The sequence below is a fragment of the Saccopteryx leptura genome, chromosome 9 (genome assembly GCF_036850995.1).
Source record: "Saccopteryx leptura isolate mSacLep1 chromosome 9, mSacLep1_pri_phased_curated, whole genome shotgun sequence".
Classification (NCBI taxonomy): Eukaryota; Metazoa; Chordata; class Mammalia; order Chiroptera; family Emballonuridae; genus Saccopteryx; species Saccopteryx leptura.
The window spans coordinates 43,144,289-43,158,803 of NC_089511.1; the positions used below are offsets into that span (position 1 = coordinate 43,144,289).

Here is a 14,515-nt window from a genome sequence, read left to right on the forward strand (position 1 = left end):
AGCTTGAGCACGGGCTCATCTGGTTTGAGCAAAAGCCCACCAGCTTGAACCCAAGGTCGCTGGCTCCAACAAGGGGCTACTTGGTCTGCTGAAGGCTGCGGTCAAGGCACATATGAGAGAGCAATCAATGAACAACTAAGGTGTTGCAACACGCAATGAAAAACTAATGATTGATGCTTCTCATCTCTCTCCATTCCTGTCTGTCTGTCCCTGTCTATCCCTCTCTCTGACTCACTCTCTGTCTCTGTAAGAAAAAAAAAAAAAAGAGCTATGAAATAAGTATTAAAAGATTTTTCTTTAGGTAGTTGGGTAGCTTAGCTAGTCAGAGTCATCCTGATCCACCGAGGCTGCGGGTTTGATTCCCGGTCATGGCACATACAAGAACCAACCAATGAATGCATAAATAAAAGGAATAACAATGTTTCTCTCACTCTAAAATCAATAAATAAAAAGTCAATTCAAGTCAAATTCTGAATACATATATGGAAGTCTACCAAAATATGTAATGATACATATTTGAAACTACTGTATTATTCTTGCTCCCATTCAGTTCAGGCATCTGTGCAGGAAAAAAACAGAGGGGACAAGGTGGGGTGTCTGACTGATCTAAGAACCCCAAAATAACCAATGCATATTCACTGGAAAGGTTACCAGGCTAATTTGAGAAGAGCTGATGAAACTGGTAGTGCCTGATAAGGCTGAAGTGGATGTCCGTAATTGATCACGGAGGGAGAAAACGGCTGGGACTAGGTAGAGGCATTAGGTGAAGGGCTTATGCAGTGGTTGGAAAAGTTTTATTTCCTCAATTGGAGAATTTAAGTAAAGAGTGTATGAAAATTACCTGTATAATTTTGTAACTTTTCAGTAACTTATTTCTAAACTTATTTCTTAAAAATTTTTATCTTCTGCTTAGGGTTATAGTTATAAGGATATCTGCCTTATTATGACTTATTAAGTTGTATATTCTAATGTGGTTTTTTGGTTTTTATCTCATACTTAATAGAAATTTTTAAAAATTAGAAATCAGAAAAATATAAATTAGAGCATAGCTTCTAGTCACTTTCAAAAAATAATACTAAGGCCTTGGCCGGTTGGCTCAGTGGTAGAGCGTCGGCCTGGCGTGTAAAAGTCCCGGGTTCGATTCCTGGCCAGGGCACACAGGAGAAGCGCCCATTGCTTCTCCACCCCTCCCCCTCTCCTTCCTCTCTGTCTCTCTCTTCCCCTCCCGCAGCCAAGGCTCCATTGGAGCAAAGATGGCCCGGGCGCTGGGGATGGCTCCTTGGCCTCTGCCCCAGGCGCTAGAGTGGCTCTGGTTGCAACAGAGCGACACCCCGGTGGGGCAGAGCGTCGCCCCCTGGTGGGCATGCCGGGTGGATCCCGGTCGGGCGCATGCGGGAGTCTGTCTGACTGTCTCTCCTGGTTTCTAGCTTCAGAAAAATACAAAAAAAAAAAAGAAAAAGAAAAAATAATACTAATTCCTGATAATGAACAAAAAATATACATATGACCTGACCTCTACTAACAGTCTACCTTTTTTCTTGTTATTCTCACCTTATTAATTCAGTCCTACTCTGTTTATTGCTCCTGAATCACATCAAACTCATTCCTACTCCAAGGAATTTACATTTGCTGTTTATTCTGCATGGAATATTCTACATAATCATATAGCCTAAGCTCTTACTTCTTGTTCTTGTCTTTGTTTAATACTGCCATGTCAGAATATATAAGTAAATCTAAATGTAAAAGTAGCTGAAATACTGCTTAGGGAAAGAAAATAAGTAAGCCTAATAAAATGACAGGGAAGTAAGATGATGAAATGTTAAATTGGTAAAGATAAAGTTCCTTTGGAAAATCTAGTAAGATATTCCTCATTCCCTCAAGTATCAGGCAGGCCTTTCTACACTGGCCCTGGGCCTTTAAACAGAGACTTCCAAACATCTAAGAGACTGCACTCTCACCACATGGGCTATTTCCAGCAATGATGGCTTCTCCACCTGATGTGTTCTTACTCACCTGTGTACTGTCTTCTTTGATCTTTCCTCACCATCATCCAGGGCTCTTTCCATTGTTCCAATAAGGTAATCAAATGTGGTTTATAAAGGAAAAATCCTGTTTACAAGATAAGAATGCCATACAATATAGAAAAGAAATAAACTATGTATTCAAAAACATTTTGAGTTTAGGTTAAACTTGCAATAAACTAAAGGTAAAAATTATACTGACAGGTACTTCAGAGAAGGGTAAGGGAATTCAAGAATCCAGATAGGTGGGGAAAAGTTCTTAATTTAAATAAAATCAATCAATCTTTCCTCCCTTCTTCCTTCCTTCCCTCCCTTTCTTTCTTCTGTGTTTTGACAGAAAGTCTGACATTGTAATTCAGAACATAGTCTGTGGAACCAGAGTGTCTGAGTTCAAATGCATTTCTGTCATCTACCAACTGTGAGACTTTACGTAACTCAAACTTGCTGTATTTTAGCATTCTTATCTAAAGTGGCTATAAAAATAATACCTATCTTTTAAGGTAGTTGTAAGAATAAAAACCAGTTACTACAAATGAAATACAAATATACATAAAGAATACTGTGATTGGTACACAGTAAGCACAACATGAACATAATTATTCTTTTTCTAAGAGAAAAAACAAAGTTTCCCAAGACATCTATATCTAAATGCAAAGTTCATAAGTTACAAATTTTAACTACAAATTCAGGTTAATTATTTTACAATAAATAAAATGAAGTAACTTCAGTTGTAAATGATTAGTTTTTCCAATCCACCACTACATAAATAAAATTCACAGGCTCTTCAGAAATAACAAATCAGAACCTTTGTCTACATGTTTTGCCTACAGGTGGGTCAGATATTAACAGAGCATTTATAGCAATTTTTGGCATAAACACATTAGGAAATCTGGCTTTTGTCAATGTTTATGTAATAAAATGTAATAAACACCCCAGAACTCTAATCCTGCTATTTCATCATTTCCAACCTACCAAAGCTCAAATCATTTCTTTGAGATCAGGGAGAAGAAATTACATTTACTTCTTAAGATAGCCCTAACCTGTTCAATCAAGAAGGTATTTCAGGGAGCAGGTTCTAATTTATTTGAGAGGTAAACTTACCCAGTGAGACCAAGTTACTATAGTTCTCCAGCATCACATCTCTGTACAAGTCCCTCTGAGCAGAATCCAAACTCTCCCACTCCTGCTGAGAGAAGACTATGGCCACATCCCTGAATGTCACTGATCCCTGAAAATGCAAATCCACATATTTCTCAGGGAAAAAAGGAAATCATTTTCAAGACAAAAGGAGAGGAAATAAAGAGTCTCAAAGTAGCAAAAGAACAATAATAAAGCAATCAAGTAGGCTGGAGGCTTATGATATAGGAAATAAATGAAGCAGAATATCTCTAAGTTTTGGAAGAATCCTGTTACTATGGACAGAATTTTCTGTAGGCCTTGGGACACATTACTCCAGATTTGTTGGGAAATAAATAAAATAATCCAAATTTCTCTGTTATATAAAATCATAAAGACAATGCTTGCTAATCACCCAACTAATAAATTCTCAGATACTACATCATTCTCCTTTTAAGAGAAAATGTTATGGTTTTTTCTCAAGCATAAAAACTTTATTTTAGAAAACAGTTCAAAACCCTGGGCTTGCCCGGTCAAGGCACATATGGGAGTTGATGCTTCCTGCTCCTCCCTTCCTTTTCTCCCCCCCCCCCCCGCCCCCATCTTTCTTCTCTAAAATGAATAACAAATAAATAAAAATAATTAAGAAAACACCTTTAAAAGAAAATAGATTACCATACTGGTTAATTCCTCAAGCTTTAAGATCATTATGCCATAAGTATTTTCTCTTGTATTCATAAATAAATTTTTCATAATGGTAAAAATGTACACTCATGAATCTATATCAGATTTAGTAATTATTATATATTTACAAGAGATTGGACCAAACATCTCAGGTTTCCCCAATTCTGGCAATCTATGTTAATTTACTGCTTATATTGTCATACAGTATTCCTCACTCCTCAACACTTTTGTTGTTCTTTAGTTTGTAGGTATGATGAAGATAATTCAGAATTAAATGTATGACACCCAAGCCTGGCAGGTCCCATTCCACAACAAAACTGACCTAGCACCCCTCTTTCAGTCATTGCCTGGAAAGAACTATGATACCAATATTTCCATGTCATGACTATGTCCCTAATGTGTCCCTAAAAGCCTGATAGAACATGTGATCTCATCATTTTAAGACTGAGATCAATCAACACAATATCAGGTTTGTGGAAATTTTTAATTTTTCTGATATATAGTCAAATGAGGCCAGTGTCTCAAACTCACAAAACCATAGACTAACCTAAGAATCTCAAATAATTCTCTCATGGGACTTCACATCTTCACTACTCTGTCATAGCCCTTTAGCAAAGACTTATTACATAGGACTTATTTAGTAATTTGCTCATAAACTTACAGACACCAATTAGAAAAGGGGACCTCATAAGGAAGAAGCAGTTATTATTATAATTTTTTTTAAGATTTTATTTATTCATTTGAGAGAGGGAGAGAGAGAGAGAAGTGAGACACAAGGGGGGAGGAGCAGGAAGCATCAACTCCCATATGTACATTGACCGGGTAAGCCCAGGTTTTGAACTGGCGACCTCCGTGTTCCAGGTCGATGCTTTATCAACTGCACCACCACAGGTCAGGCCAGGAAGCAGTTATTTCGCACTATTTCAAACAGGAGGAATCAAGAAGCAGGTAATTAGATAGTGCTCTCAGGAAAACACTTTAGGTTAATTAATGTAATCTAAAAATAGTTGAAGAAAAAACAATAACTTACATGGGTCATGCTCGTAGTCAGTCATGTAAGAACTGATCAGTCTTCCTTGAAGTTTCTCTGCCAGAGAAGTTCAAACTCTAACGAATCCAGAGCTGAGAGAAAAAAGACAGCTTTGGTGTTCCCAATAGCTTCAGCCAATAAACATTCTTGTGCCCCCATTTCAGCCTCTAAACTATGGTACAACCACCTTCACATAAAATTCTGTGCAACAAAGGGATTCTGAATCAATCCAAACGCCAGTGAACCAAACTGCAAACAGGTGGATGAAGAACAACAGCTCTTCTTCAATGGAGCCCAAATCAAGACACTTCAGTAGGAGGTTTTTTGGAGAGGTCTTCATTTTGGGGAGCCAACCTGGATCTAAAATATGGGTGCACAGTTCTGCTTTTAAACAGATTCTCCTCCCTTCATCCCTACATTCTTACTGAAAAGAGGCCCATACCACCTTAACCAGAACTTCTTTTGCATCCTCAGTATAAGGTCAAGACATGGAGATAGGAAAATACAGAAAATACTGATCAGGCATTTACTAACATCTCAGTGGCTCAGGTTTCTCATCGTTCGAAACCTACTCATCATTTCTCACCTACTACATACAGTTACTTTTTTCTTCTTCTTCTTTTTCCAAATGAGAGGAGGGGAGATAGAGAGACTCCCACATGCGCCCCCACTGGGATCCATCCAGGAGCCCTCACCTAGGCCTGATGCTCTTGCCCATCTGGGCCATGATTGCAACTGAGCTATTTTTAACACCTCAGGTGGAGGTTCCATGGAGCCATCCTCAGCACCTGGGGCCAATTCTCTTGAACTAATCGAGCCATGGCTGTGGGAGGAGAAGAGAGAGAGAAAAAGAGAGAGAGAGAGAGAGAGAAGGGGAGAGGGAGGGGGAGCGGAGGAGAAGCAGATGGTCGCTTCTTCTGTGTGCCCTGACCAGGAATCGAATCTGGAACATCCACACATGAGGCTGACACTCTTCCACTGAGCCTACTGGCCAGGGCCTATAGTTATCTTGAAGAATAAAAAAATCCATTTAAAACACTTAATAGAAAAGAGAAATTGCTTATCATTAGTTACCTTTTATTGTTGAAGAACGTTCTTACATGCCCCTTATTTCAGTTTTATAAAAGAAACAATTTGTTTCCATTTTTAATTTATCTCTGGCATGCTTTCTTATAATTCTAACTAAAACATTTAGAGCCTGGCATTAAGAATGCAACTCTTGCCTGACCTGTGGTGGCGCAGTGGATAAAGCGTCAACCTGGAATGCTGAGGTCGCCGGTTCAAAACCCTGGGCTTGCCCAGTCAAGGTACATATGGGAGTTGATGCTTCCTGCTCCTCCCCCCTTTCTCTCTCTCTCTCTCTCTCTCTCTCTCTCTCTCCTCTAAAATGAATAATTAAATAAAAATAATTTTTAAAAAATTGAAATACTTAAAAAAAAAAAAGAATGCAACTCTTCTAAAAAATAGCAGAAAAGCCTGACCTGTGGTGGCGCAGTGGATAAAGCGTCGACCTGGAAATACTGAGGTTGCCGGTTCGAAACCCTGGGCTTGCCTGGTGAAGGCACATATGGGAGTTGATGCTTCCAGCTCCTCCCCCCCTTCTCTCTCTCTGTCTCTCCTCTCTCCCTCTCTCTCTCCTCTCCTCTCTAAAATGAATAAATTAAAAAAAATTTTTTTTAAAAATAGCAGAAAAGATTCTCTGACATCTCCCCTTTAATTTATCTGTAAAAGTTAGAGACAACATTGCAATAAGATGCAAAATTTAAATAATTAACAAAGGTTAAGCTCATTTTGTACAATAAGAAGACTGATGTAAATTGTTTTTGTGTGTGTGACAGAGACAGAGAGAGAAAAAGAAAGGGACAGACAGACAGGAAGGGAGCGAGATGAGAAGCATCAGTCCTTTGTTACAGCTCCTTAGTTGTTCATTGCTTTCTCATATATGCCCTGACCAGGGGGCTACAGCAGAGCGAGTCACTACGTGCTCAAGTCAGTGACCTTGGGCTTCAAGCCAGCAACCTTTGGGCTCAAGCCAGAAATCATGGGTCATATCTATGATCCCACACTCAAGCCAGTTATAAATATTTATACTGCCTGGCACAGTGTAAATATTTATAACTGTTATCATTTCATTTATAGCTATTATCACAGGCTGATGTAAATGTTTATAACTATTATCATTTGTATTTCTTTTTTTATATATAAATTTGTCACTGGAAGTGTAATGAGTACAACAGATCCTTGGAAGTCATTTTTCCTGCACTGAAAAAAACTTTTTTTTTGTATTTTTTCCAAAGTTAGAAGCTTGGAGGCAATCAGACAGACTCCAGCATGTGCCCAACTGGGATCACCCAACATGCCCACCAGGGAGCGATGCTCTACCCATCTGGGGCATTGTTCTGTTGAGGCCAGAGGCATTCTAACGCCTGAGGCAGAGGCCATGGAGCCATCCTCAGCGCCCGGGCCAACTTTGCTCCAATGGAGCTTTGGCTGCAGGAAGGGAAGAAAGAGACAGAGAGAAAGTAGAGGGGGAGGGGTGGAGAAGCAGATGGGCGCTTCTCCTGTGTGCCCTGACTGGAAATCGAACCCGGGACTTCCACACACTGGGCTGACGCTCTACTGCTGAGCCAACTGGCCAGGGCCCCTGCACTGATAATTTTTATATGACATTGCTATAATCCAACAAGGTGTAAATACTTATAAGGTTTTTCAAACAAGAGGATCACTGGTGCTTCCCTTTTTTTCCTGCTGTAAGCATAGGATAATGAATTCTATAGTTTCCTTCTTAATCTAAGAGTTGAAAAGTCTTTGTTACTTTAAAAAATCAATTAGTGTGATTCTATTCTGAAAATAACAGAACTCTATTATATTCTAACAAAAAAAGGGGAAGTGCATACCAAGATATTAATAACTATTATGACTGTGTCTAGAAAAAAATGCAGTTTTCCTCTACTCTCACATTCACAATATGCCTAACACCCAACGCAGGAATTCCCCCCCCCCCCCTCAAACACTGACCGATTCCCCAACACCTGCTAGGTGTCCTACAATTCAATTCAGCTCTGACACTATTTACCTGGCATTACCATCAGCTTCCACAGGTTAAAGACTCAGTCTCACAAGACTGTTTCCACTTCAGATGCCAATCACAAGTCCCAGGCTGTCACCTGTACTTCTGACCAACAAGCTATAAATCAGGATTCTCTCAACCCCCTCCACAAGTTAGATAATTTGCTAGAACAGCTCACAGAACTCAGGGAAACACCTAAGTCTATCAGTTTATTATATACTAAAGGAAATGATAAAGGAAACAGATCAACAGCCACATGAAGAGATATGTAGGCCAAGCACAGGAACTTTTGTCTCTGAGGAGCTGAGTTTATGACACCCTCCTGGCACATGAATGTGTTCACCAACCCAGAAGCAGTCCAAACCCTATTCTTTAAGGATTTTTATGGCAACTTCACTACATAGGCATGATTATTAACTCATTTCTAGCTCCTCCTCCTTCTATGAAGAATGGGGGTCTGAGCTAAAAAGTTTAACCTCCTAATCATGACTTGGTCTTTCTAGTGACCAGGCCTCATCAAGGAGCTCACCAAAGAGCTTTTTTTTTTTTTCCTGAAGGAAACCAGGAGGCAGTCAGACAGTCTCCCACATGCGCCCGACCGGGATCCACCCGGCATGCCCACCAGGGGGCGATGCTCTGCCCATCTGGGGCATTGCTCTGTTGTAACCAGGGCCATTCTAGCACCTGAGGCAGAGGCCATGGAGCCATCCTCAGCGCCAGGAGCTTTTTAGCACAAATGATGTTCCTGTTACCCATGAAAGTCCAAGACATTTAAGAGCTGTTTCCTAAACTCCTATTATTCAGAAAATAACAAGGACTTTAGAAGTTCTGTGTTAGGAACTGAGGTCAAAGACCAAATATTAGTAGGAACTGGGAGCAGTGACCATATATATTTCTTATTATTTCACAGTCTGCAAGGTAGAGATATGGGTAATTTTAAGTTTTTCATAAATTCTTTGGATTACTATTTCTTGGGGGGGGGGAGAAATCAGCATAAATTCCACCTTCAGAAATTTAATATGAAGACTTTTATAATAGTAAACAGTTATCCACGGTAAATACATTCCAATAAAGATCAAATAGGACCACCAGGTAAAACCAGTTCTTGGTTATCCCTTAGTTGCATCTCATCAATATAATTACACTTATTCACTACCATGACTCTTCTTCTCTGAAAGGCATAATATAGGTCAGGTGGCCACTGCAGACCAAGAGAGAGTATGAATGCAGAATAGAGAGAACAATCAGGTCTAGAATGACTGCTCAATACATGTGGCTAAATCCCTCTTCTCCTTCGCTAAGTAACTAATTAAAATATTTTCTATACAGTCCTGAGAAAATATCTTACAAAAACCTATGATAGTAAGAAAGAATCATATATAACTTCAGATTTTCTCAAATACCACTATCCATAATTCTGCACAGTTTAAAACTACTTCATGCATTTTCCTTATGACTAATCCTTTATAAACATATTTTTATTAGTTGCATAATAAATGTAGGCTGATTTACTTAACCATTATGTAATTTTGAACTCTTAATTTTGTATAAGATCATCCCCAGCTATTAAAAGTCTCTGCTTACATGTCAATGTTTTAAATATTTTATTATGTATACCTTCTTTGTTAATTGAAAAAAACTATAATGTTTCTCCCCAGAAAAATACACAAATATAAGTATAATTGTGTATGCAATTATAAGTGGTTTGTAGGCACCTAAAATTCCCTAGAGTCCAAGTCTTCAGTTTAAGAATTTCTATTTTTAAAGATAGAAAAAACAGCCCTGGCCGGTTGGCTCAGCGGTAGAGCGTCGGCCTAGCGTGCGGAGGACCCAGGTTCGATTCCCGGCCAGGGCACACAGGAGAAGCGCCCATTTGCTTCTCCACCCCTCCGCCGCGCCTTCCTCTCTGTCTCTCTCTTCCCCTCCCGCAGCCAAGGCTCCACTGGAGCAAAGATGGCCCGGGCGCTGGGGATGGCTCCTTTGCCTCTGCCCCAGGTGCTAGAGTGGCTCTGGTCGCAACATGGCGACGCCCAGGATGGGCAGAGCATCGCCCCCTGGTGGGCAGAGCGTCGCCCCTGGTGGGCGTGCTGGGTGGATCCCGGTCGGGCGCATGCGGGAGTCTGTCTGACTGTCTCTCCCTGTTTCCAGCTTCAGAAAAATGCAAAAAAAAAAAAAAAAAAAAAGATAGAAAAAACAAAAAATTAATAAAAGAAAAAAGGAATTTCTATTTTTAACAAGTTGAGCTTATTTCTATTGCTATTGAATTCTGAAGAGAAATAACCCATATGATCATTAAAAAATAAACAACTAATATTTCCTGAGCCTTCATTATGTTTCAAAAAGTGTAAAAGAACTTTACACATAATAATACACTTACTTTATCTCTATTATATCCCTATGATGTAATAACTACTATTATTCTCATTTTTGAGATACAGAAATGAAAACGTGCAGACTGTCAAACACCTAGTAACTGGTAAAAGCCAAGATTCAAAGCCAGATTTGTAAGATTCAGAACGTGTGCTCTTCGACATCATACTACAGCCCAAAGCTGTGTGAAACAGTCTCTGCTGTCAATCTCAAACAAGACCCGATTAACAAATAAAACAAAAAAATTTAAAATTAAACAAAATTTTAAAAAATAATTTAAAAAAGCAGCCTGACCAGGCAGTGGCACAGTGGATAGAGCGTTGAACTGGGATGTGGAGGATCCAGGTTTGAAACCCCGAGGTTGCCAGCTTGAGTGTGGGCTCATCTGGTTTGAGCAAGGCTCACTAGCTTGAGCACAAGGTCACTGGCTTGAGCAAGGGATCACTCAGTCTGCTGTGGCCCCCCACCCCCCACCCCTGTCAAGGCACATATGAGAAAGCAATCAATGAACAACTAGGGTGCCACAAAGAAGAATTGATGCTTCTCATCTCTCTCCCTTTCTGTCTGTCCCTCTCTCTGTATGTCACAAAATAACAATAATGATAATAATAAAAAAACAAATGACTGACACAGAGACCTGCCAAGACACTCAAACCTACAATCATATTCCCACTTTAAAAGCTTCACGTGGCAAATGACTTCATTTGTTTACTGAAATTATTAAACTGATACCTATCTTGCTCAGCTTTGACAATGACACCTTGGGAGAAGGTAAGTTATCTAGTATGTGAATGTGATGCCAACCAAATATTAATATTTATCTCCCTACCAAACCAGAGTCTAAAATACAGCCGTAGAGCAAACATCAGGACTTGCATTTCTACAATCTATCAGCCCAATGCTTAGAAAGTATATAGAAGACTGAATGATTTCTAATTGGTAGTAAGAAATATTAACTAAAAGGATATGGGGGGACTTCCAGTCAAGATGGCAAAGTAGGTAGATGCTGTGCTTGCCTCCTCCCGTGACCACATCAAAATTACAACTAAATTATAGAACAACCATCATTGCGAACCACTCTAAGATTATATGAACAGAATTCCTATAACTCAGAACATAATGAAGAAATCACAGCCAGACTGTTAGGAGAGGCAGAGACACAGAGCCAGCTAGTCCTACACTCAAACAAAATAGCAATAAACGCATAGATACAAAGAACAAACTGATGGTTGCCAGATGGGAAGAAGATAGGGGAAGGGTGAAAGATGGGGGGAGGGTAAAAAGTGGGGGGAGGGTGAAAGATGGGGGGAGGGTGAAAGATGGGGAAGGGTGAAAGACTGAGGAAGGGCAAGAGGGGGAGAGTGAAAGAGAGGGTGAGGATTAAGATGTACAAATTGCCAGTTATAAAAAAGTCACTGGGGCCCTGGCTGGTTGGCTCAGCGGTAGAGCGTCGGTCTGGCGTGCAGGGGACCCGGGTTCGATTCCTGGACAGGGCACATAGGAGAAGCGCCCATTTGCTTCTCCACCCCCCCCCCCCTTCCTCTCTGTCTCTCTCTTCCCCTCCCGCAGCCAAGGCTCCATTGGAGCAAAGATGGCCCGGGCGCTGGGGATGGCTCCTTGGCCTCTGCCCCAGGCGCTAGAATGGCTCTGGATCGCGGCAGAGCGATGCCCCGGAGGGGCAGAGCATCGCCCCCTGGTGGGCAGAGCTTCGCCCCTGGTGGGCATGCCGGGTGGATCCCGGTCGGGCGCATGCGGGAGTCTGTCTGACTGTCTCTCCCCGTTTCCAGCTTCAGAAAAATAAAAATTAAAAAAAGTCACTGGATGTAAAGTACAGCACAGGGACAATAGTCTCAGATGGGTACTTGATTTATCAGGGTATTGACCTCATAAGTTATGTAAATGTGTAATCACTATGTTGTACAACTGAAACTAATATAATACCGTATGTCGACTATAACTTAAAAATGAAAATTAAAAAGAGTGAACTGAAGTATTCATGACTATTACACCACAAAGTAAGGATATTCAATGGAAAAAAAACAAAAAAACAGGACTGCCTGCTTTTAAAAGACTTGGTGTAGAGGAGGATAAAAAAGAAGGTAATGAGAACAACTAAAAGAAGAGAGAATGAGGGGCCAAAGGAAAGGGGACCCCATCATTCACTAGGAAGAAGACCAAGAGTAGGTCACTATTATGTAGAGTATTTCTGGCAATGGAGAGCAAATGTACTCATGTACAGTAATACTTTTATGAAAAAAACAACAACAATCTCTTACACACTAAATCTTAATTTTCAGATATGTAACAACAATTATATCTTCTTCTTTTGGGTCTTCCTATTGAAGAATAGATTTGAAGAGACTCATGAGACAACGGTCCTTGTTTGGAGTTTAGAATGACTAGGAAAACACCCTCTAGGCAAGCCCCACCTGATCTATACCGTTTATAACGGAGGGAAATGAAAGTCAGGCAGGTTTTAAGGTCAGCGTGTGGGACTGCAGCGGTTCTCAAGCATGTATAAGTCCTCACACCCGAGAACCCTCCCAGGGTGGATTTCTACTCCGGAGGCTTGCACATTCAACTTTCTCAAGAGCTTTTCTAAAAGGGCTCTAAAATTTCCATCTCAAGATCACTATTGTGCCTCCCTGTTGGAAACCTCATTCAAGGGCTGGACAACTGAACTCCCTCTGGGACCATCTGCCTAGGGCAGGCTGTTGGTCAAATAAGTTTTTAAATATGATGTATATGTTTGCTTACTTATAGTTTGCATTGGGTGTGGGGGACAGGCTGTAAGCAGGCAGGATCCTTATAGCTTAAGGCTTAGTTTTAAAACTAAGCTTTTCCCCACACCCTTGACTGTTGCATGATGTGGGGTGGTGCACTCTCATGAGAAATCCCATTATGCCTCAGATAAGTGACTTTGTATCAGAGACTTCCTTGTTTGTATACTGGATTAAAGGTTTCGATTTCTACACTATGAAATGGGGCAGAGGAGCCCGTGCTGGAGGAGAGCAGAGAAAGGCCACGTGGAGGAGAGGAGAAGCAGCCAAGATGGCGGAGTGCTGAAGGAGAAGCCAGTTTGTGCAGAGTTTGAGCAGAGAGAAGGAGATGGGGAATAGAGGCGAATAAGGCTGGTGAGGTAGACACTTTGATTTTAGGAAACTCGGATAAGTCAGTGGCTTTGGGAGCCCTGAATAGAAAGGGAAGTGTTTTCCCACTGTGTGTATTTCTTGCTGGCCAGGTGCAAGCTAGGATTAAAGCTAACGGCCCACCAGTTCTTGGCTCCATTGTTTCATTACCATCTGTCCAAATCTAATGCGAATCTGCATGGACCAGGAGGCTGTGATGGTGGCTGTGGCTACTGGCTTTACACAGACCCAGGGGTTTTGTGAAGGGAAAGGAGGCAGGGGCAGCGGGACCCTTGAATGCGAGTTACAGCCCGGCATCTGACAGCTAGAGAACCCAAGTTCACAGGGAGGTCCCGCCCCAGTCTTCATGGTGGGGGGGCGGGGGCACACCCGAGCACAGCCACACTCCCTTTCACGCGTTCATGGTCAGTCCCTCCGAATGGCTGCCGTCCCTCCCCTGCACGCCCGCACAGGCCTGGGGTCTGCGCAGACCGTCGCCTGCAGCGCCTGGTCCACCACACCGCTCACTGCGGGTCAGGATCCAGGTCATGGTCCGGTCCGCCCGCGTCTACAGAGCCCCTCACCTCCACGCACGTCCTGCGCGAACTGTTTCCCTTCGCAGAAGCCCAAGTTACCTGGCGGGGCTAGTATGAGTCTGCAGAATCCTCCCTCTGAGGCGAGGTGCTGACTTTTTTCCTCACAGATGTCCAAAACTGGCTGCCGCACCATCAACCACGAAACAGGGGATTAGGAAGGCAGAGATCGAGATTGCCCGATGGCCTTTGGGAAATGTGCTGCAGAGCTGGAGCGTCTCACTCGCAGTGGCCTGTGGGAAATGTAGTATCGAGCCAAAACCGAAGAACTACGCTGCCCACAAGGACCGCCCACTCAGCGGTGCCCTGGGAGCGCAATTCTATCTCGGTGTGAAGAGTGCAAAGTGGAGGTTGTCGCTGAGCTGACAACCTGACCTGGCTCTGCTGGCTTTAGATTTGAGAGAATCTGAAGAATTAGTGTTGAGGTCCAGAGAAGGTGAACAGGGACTACCCGGACCATGCAAAGCCCAGAGGACTCAGGAGTTCCAGATCGCCAGACACCT

The 14,515-nt window shown here is 41.8% G+C and overlaps 1 protein-coding gene across 2 annotated transcripts in view; it reads right to left on the reverse strand.

The window, feature by feature from the left end:
* ZNF30 (zinc finger protein 30) overlaps positions 1-14,232 on the reverse strand; it is a 28,641-nt gene extending 14,409 nt beyond the window's left edge. Inside the window, exons 1-5 of one of the 2 annotated variants that reach the window (XM_066348362.1) lie at positions 14,055-14,232; positions 5,547-5,859; positions 4,852-4,943; positions 3,123-3,249; positions 2,014-2,109 (exon numbers count right to left, since the gene is read on the reverse strand). In XM_066348362.1, the coding sequence (XP_066204459.1) occupies positions 2,014-2,109; positions 3,123-3,249; positions 4,852-4,860 (232 nt within the window). In that variant the 5' untranslated portion in view covers positions 4,861-4,943; positions 5,547-5,859; positions 14,055-14,232. The remainder of the gene's footprint in view (positions 1-2,013; positions 2,110-3,122; positions 3,250-4,851; positions 4,944-5,546; positions 5,860-14,054) is intronic. The other variant, XM_066348361.1, reaches the window with a different exon arrangement.
* Between the last annotated feature and the right edge of the window lie 283 nt (positions 14,233-14,515).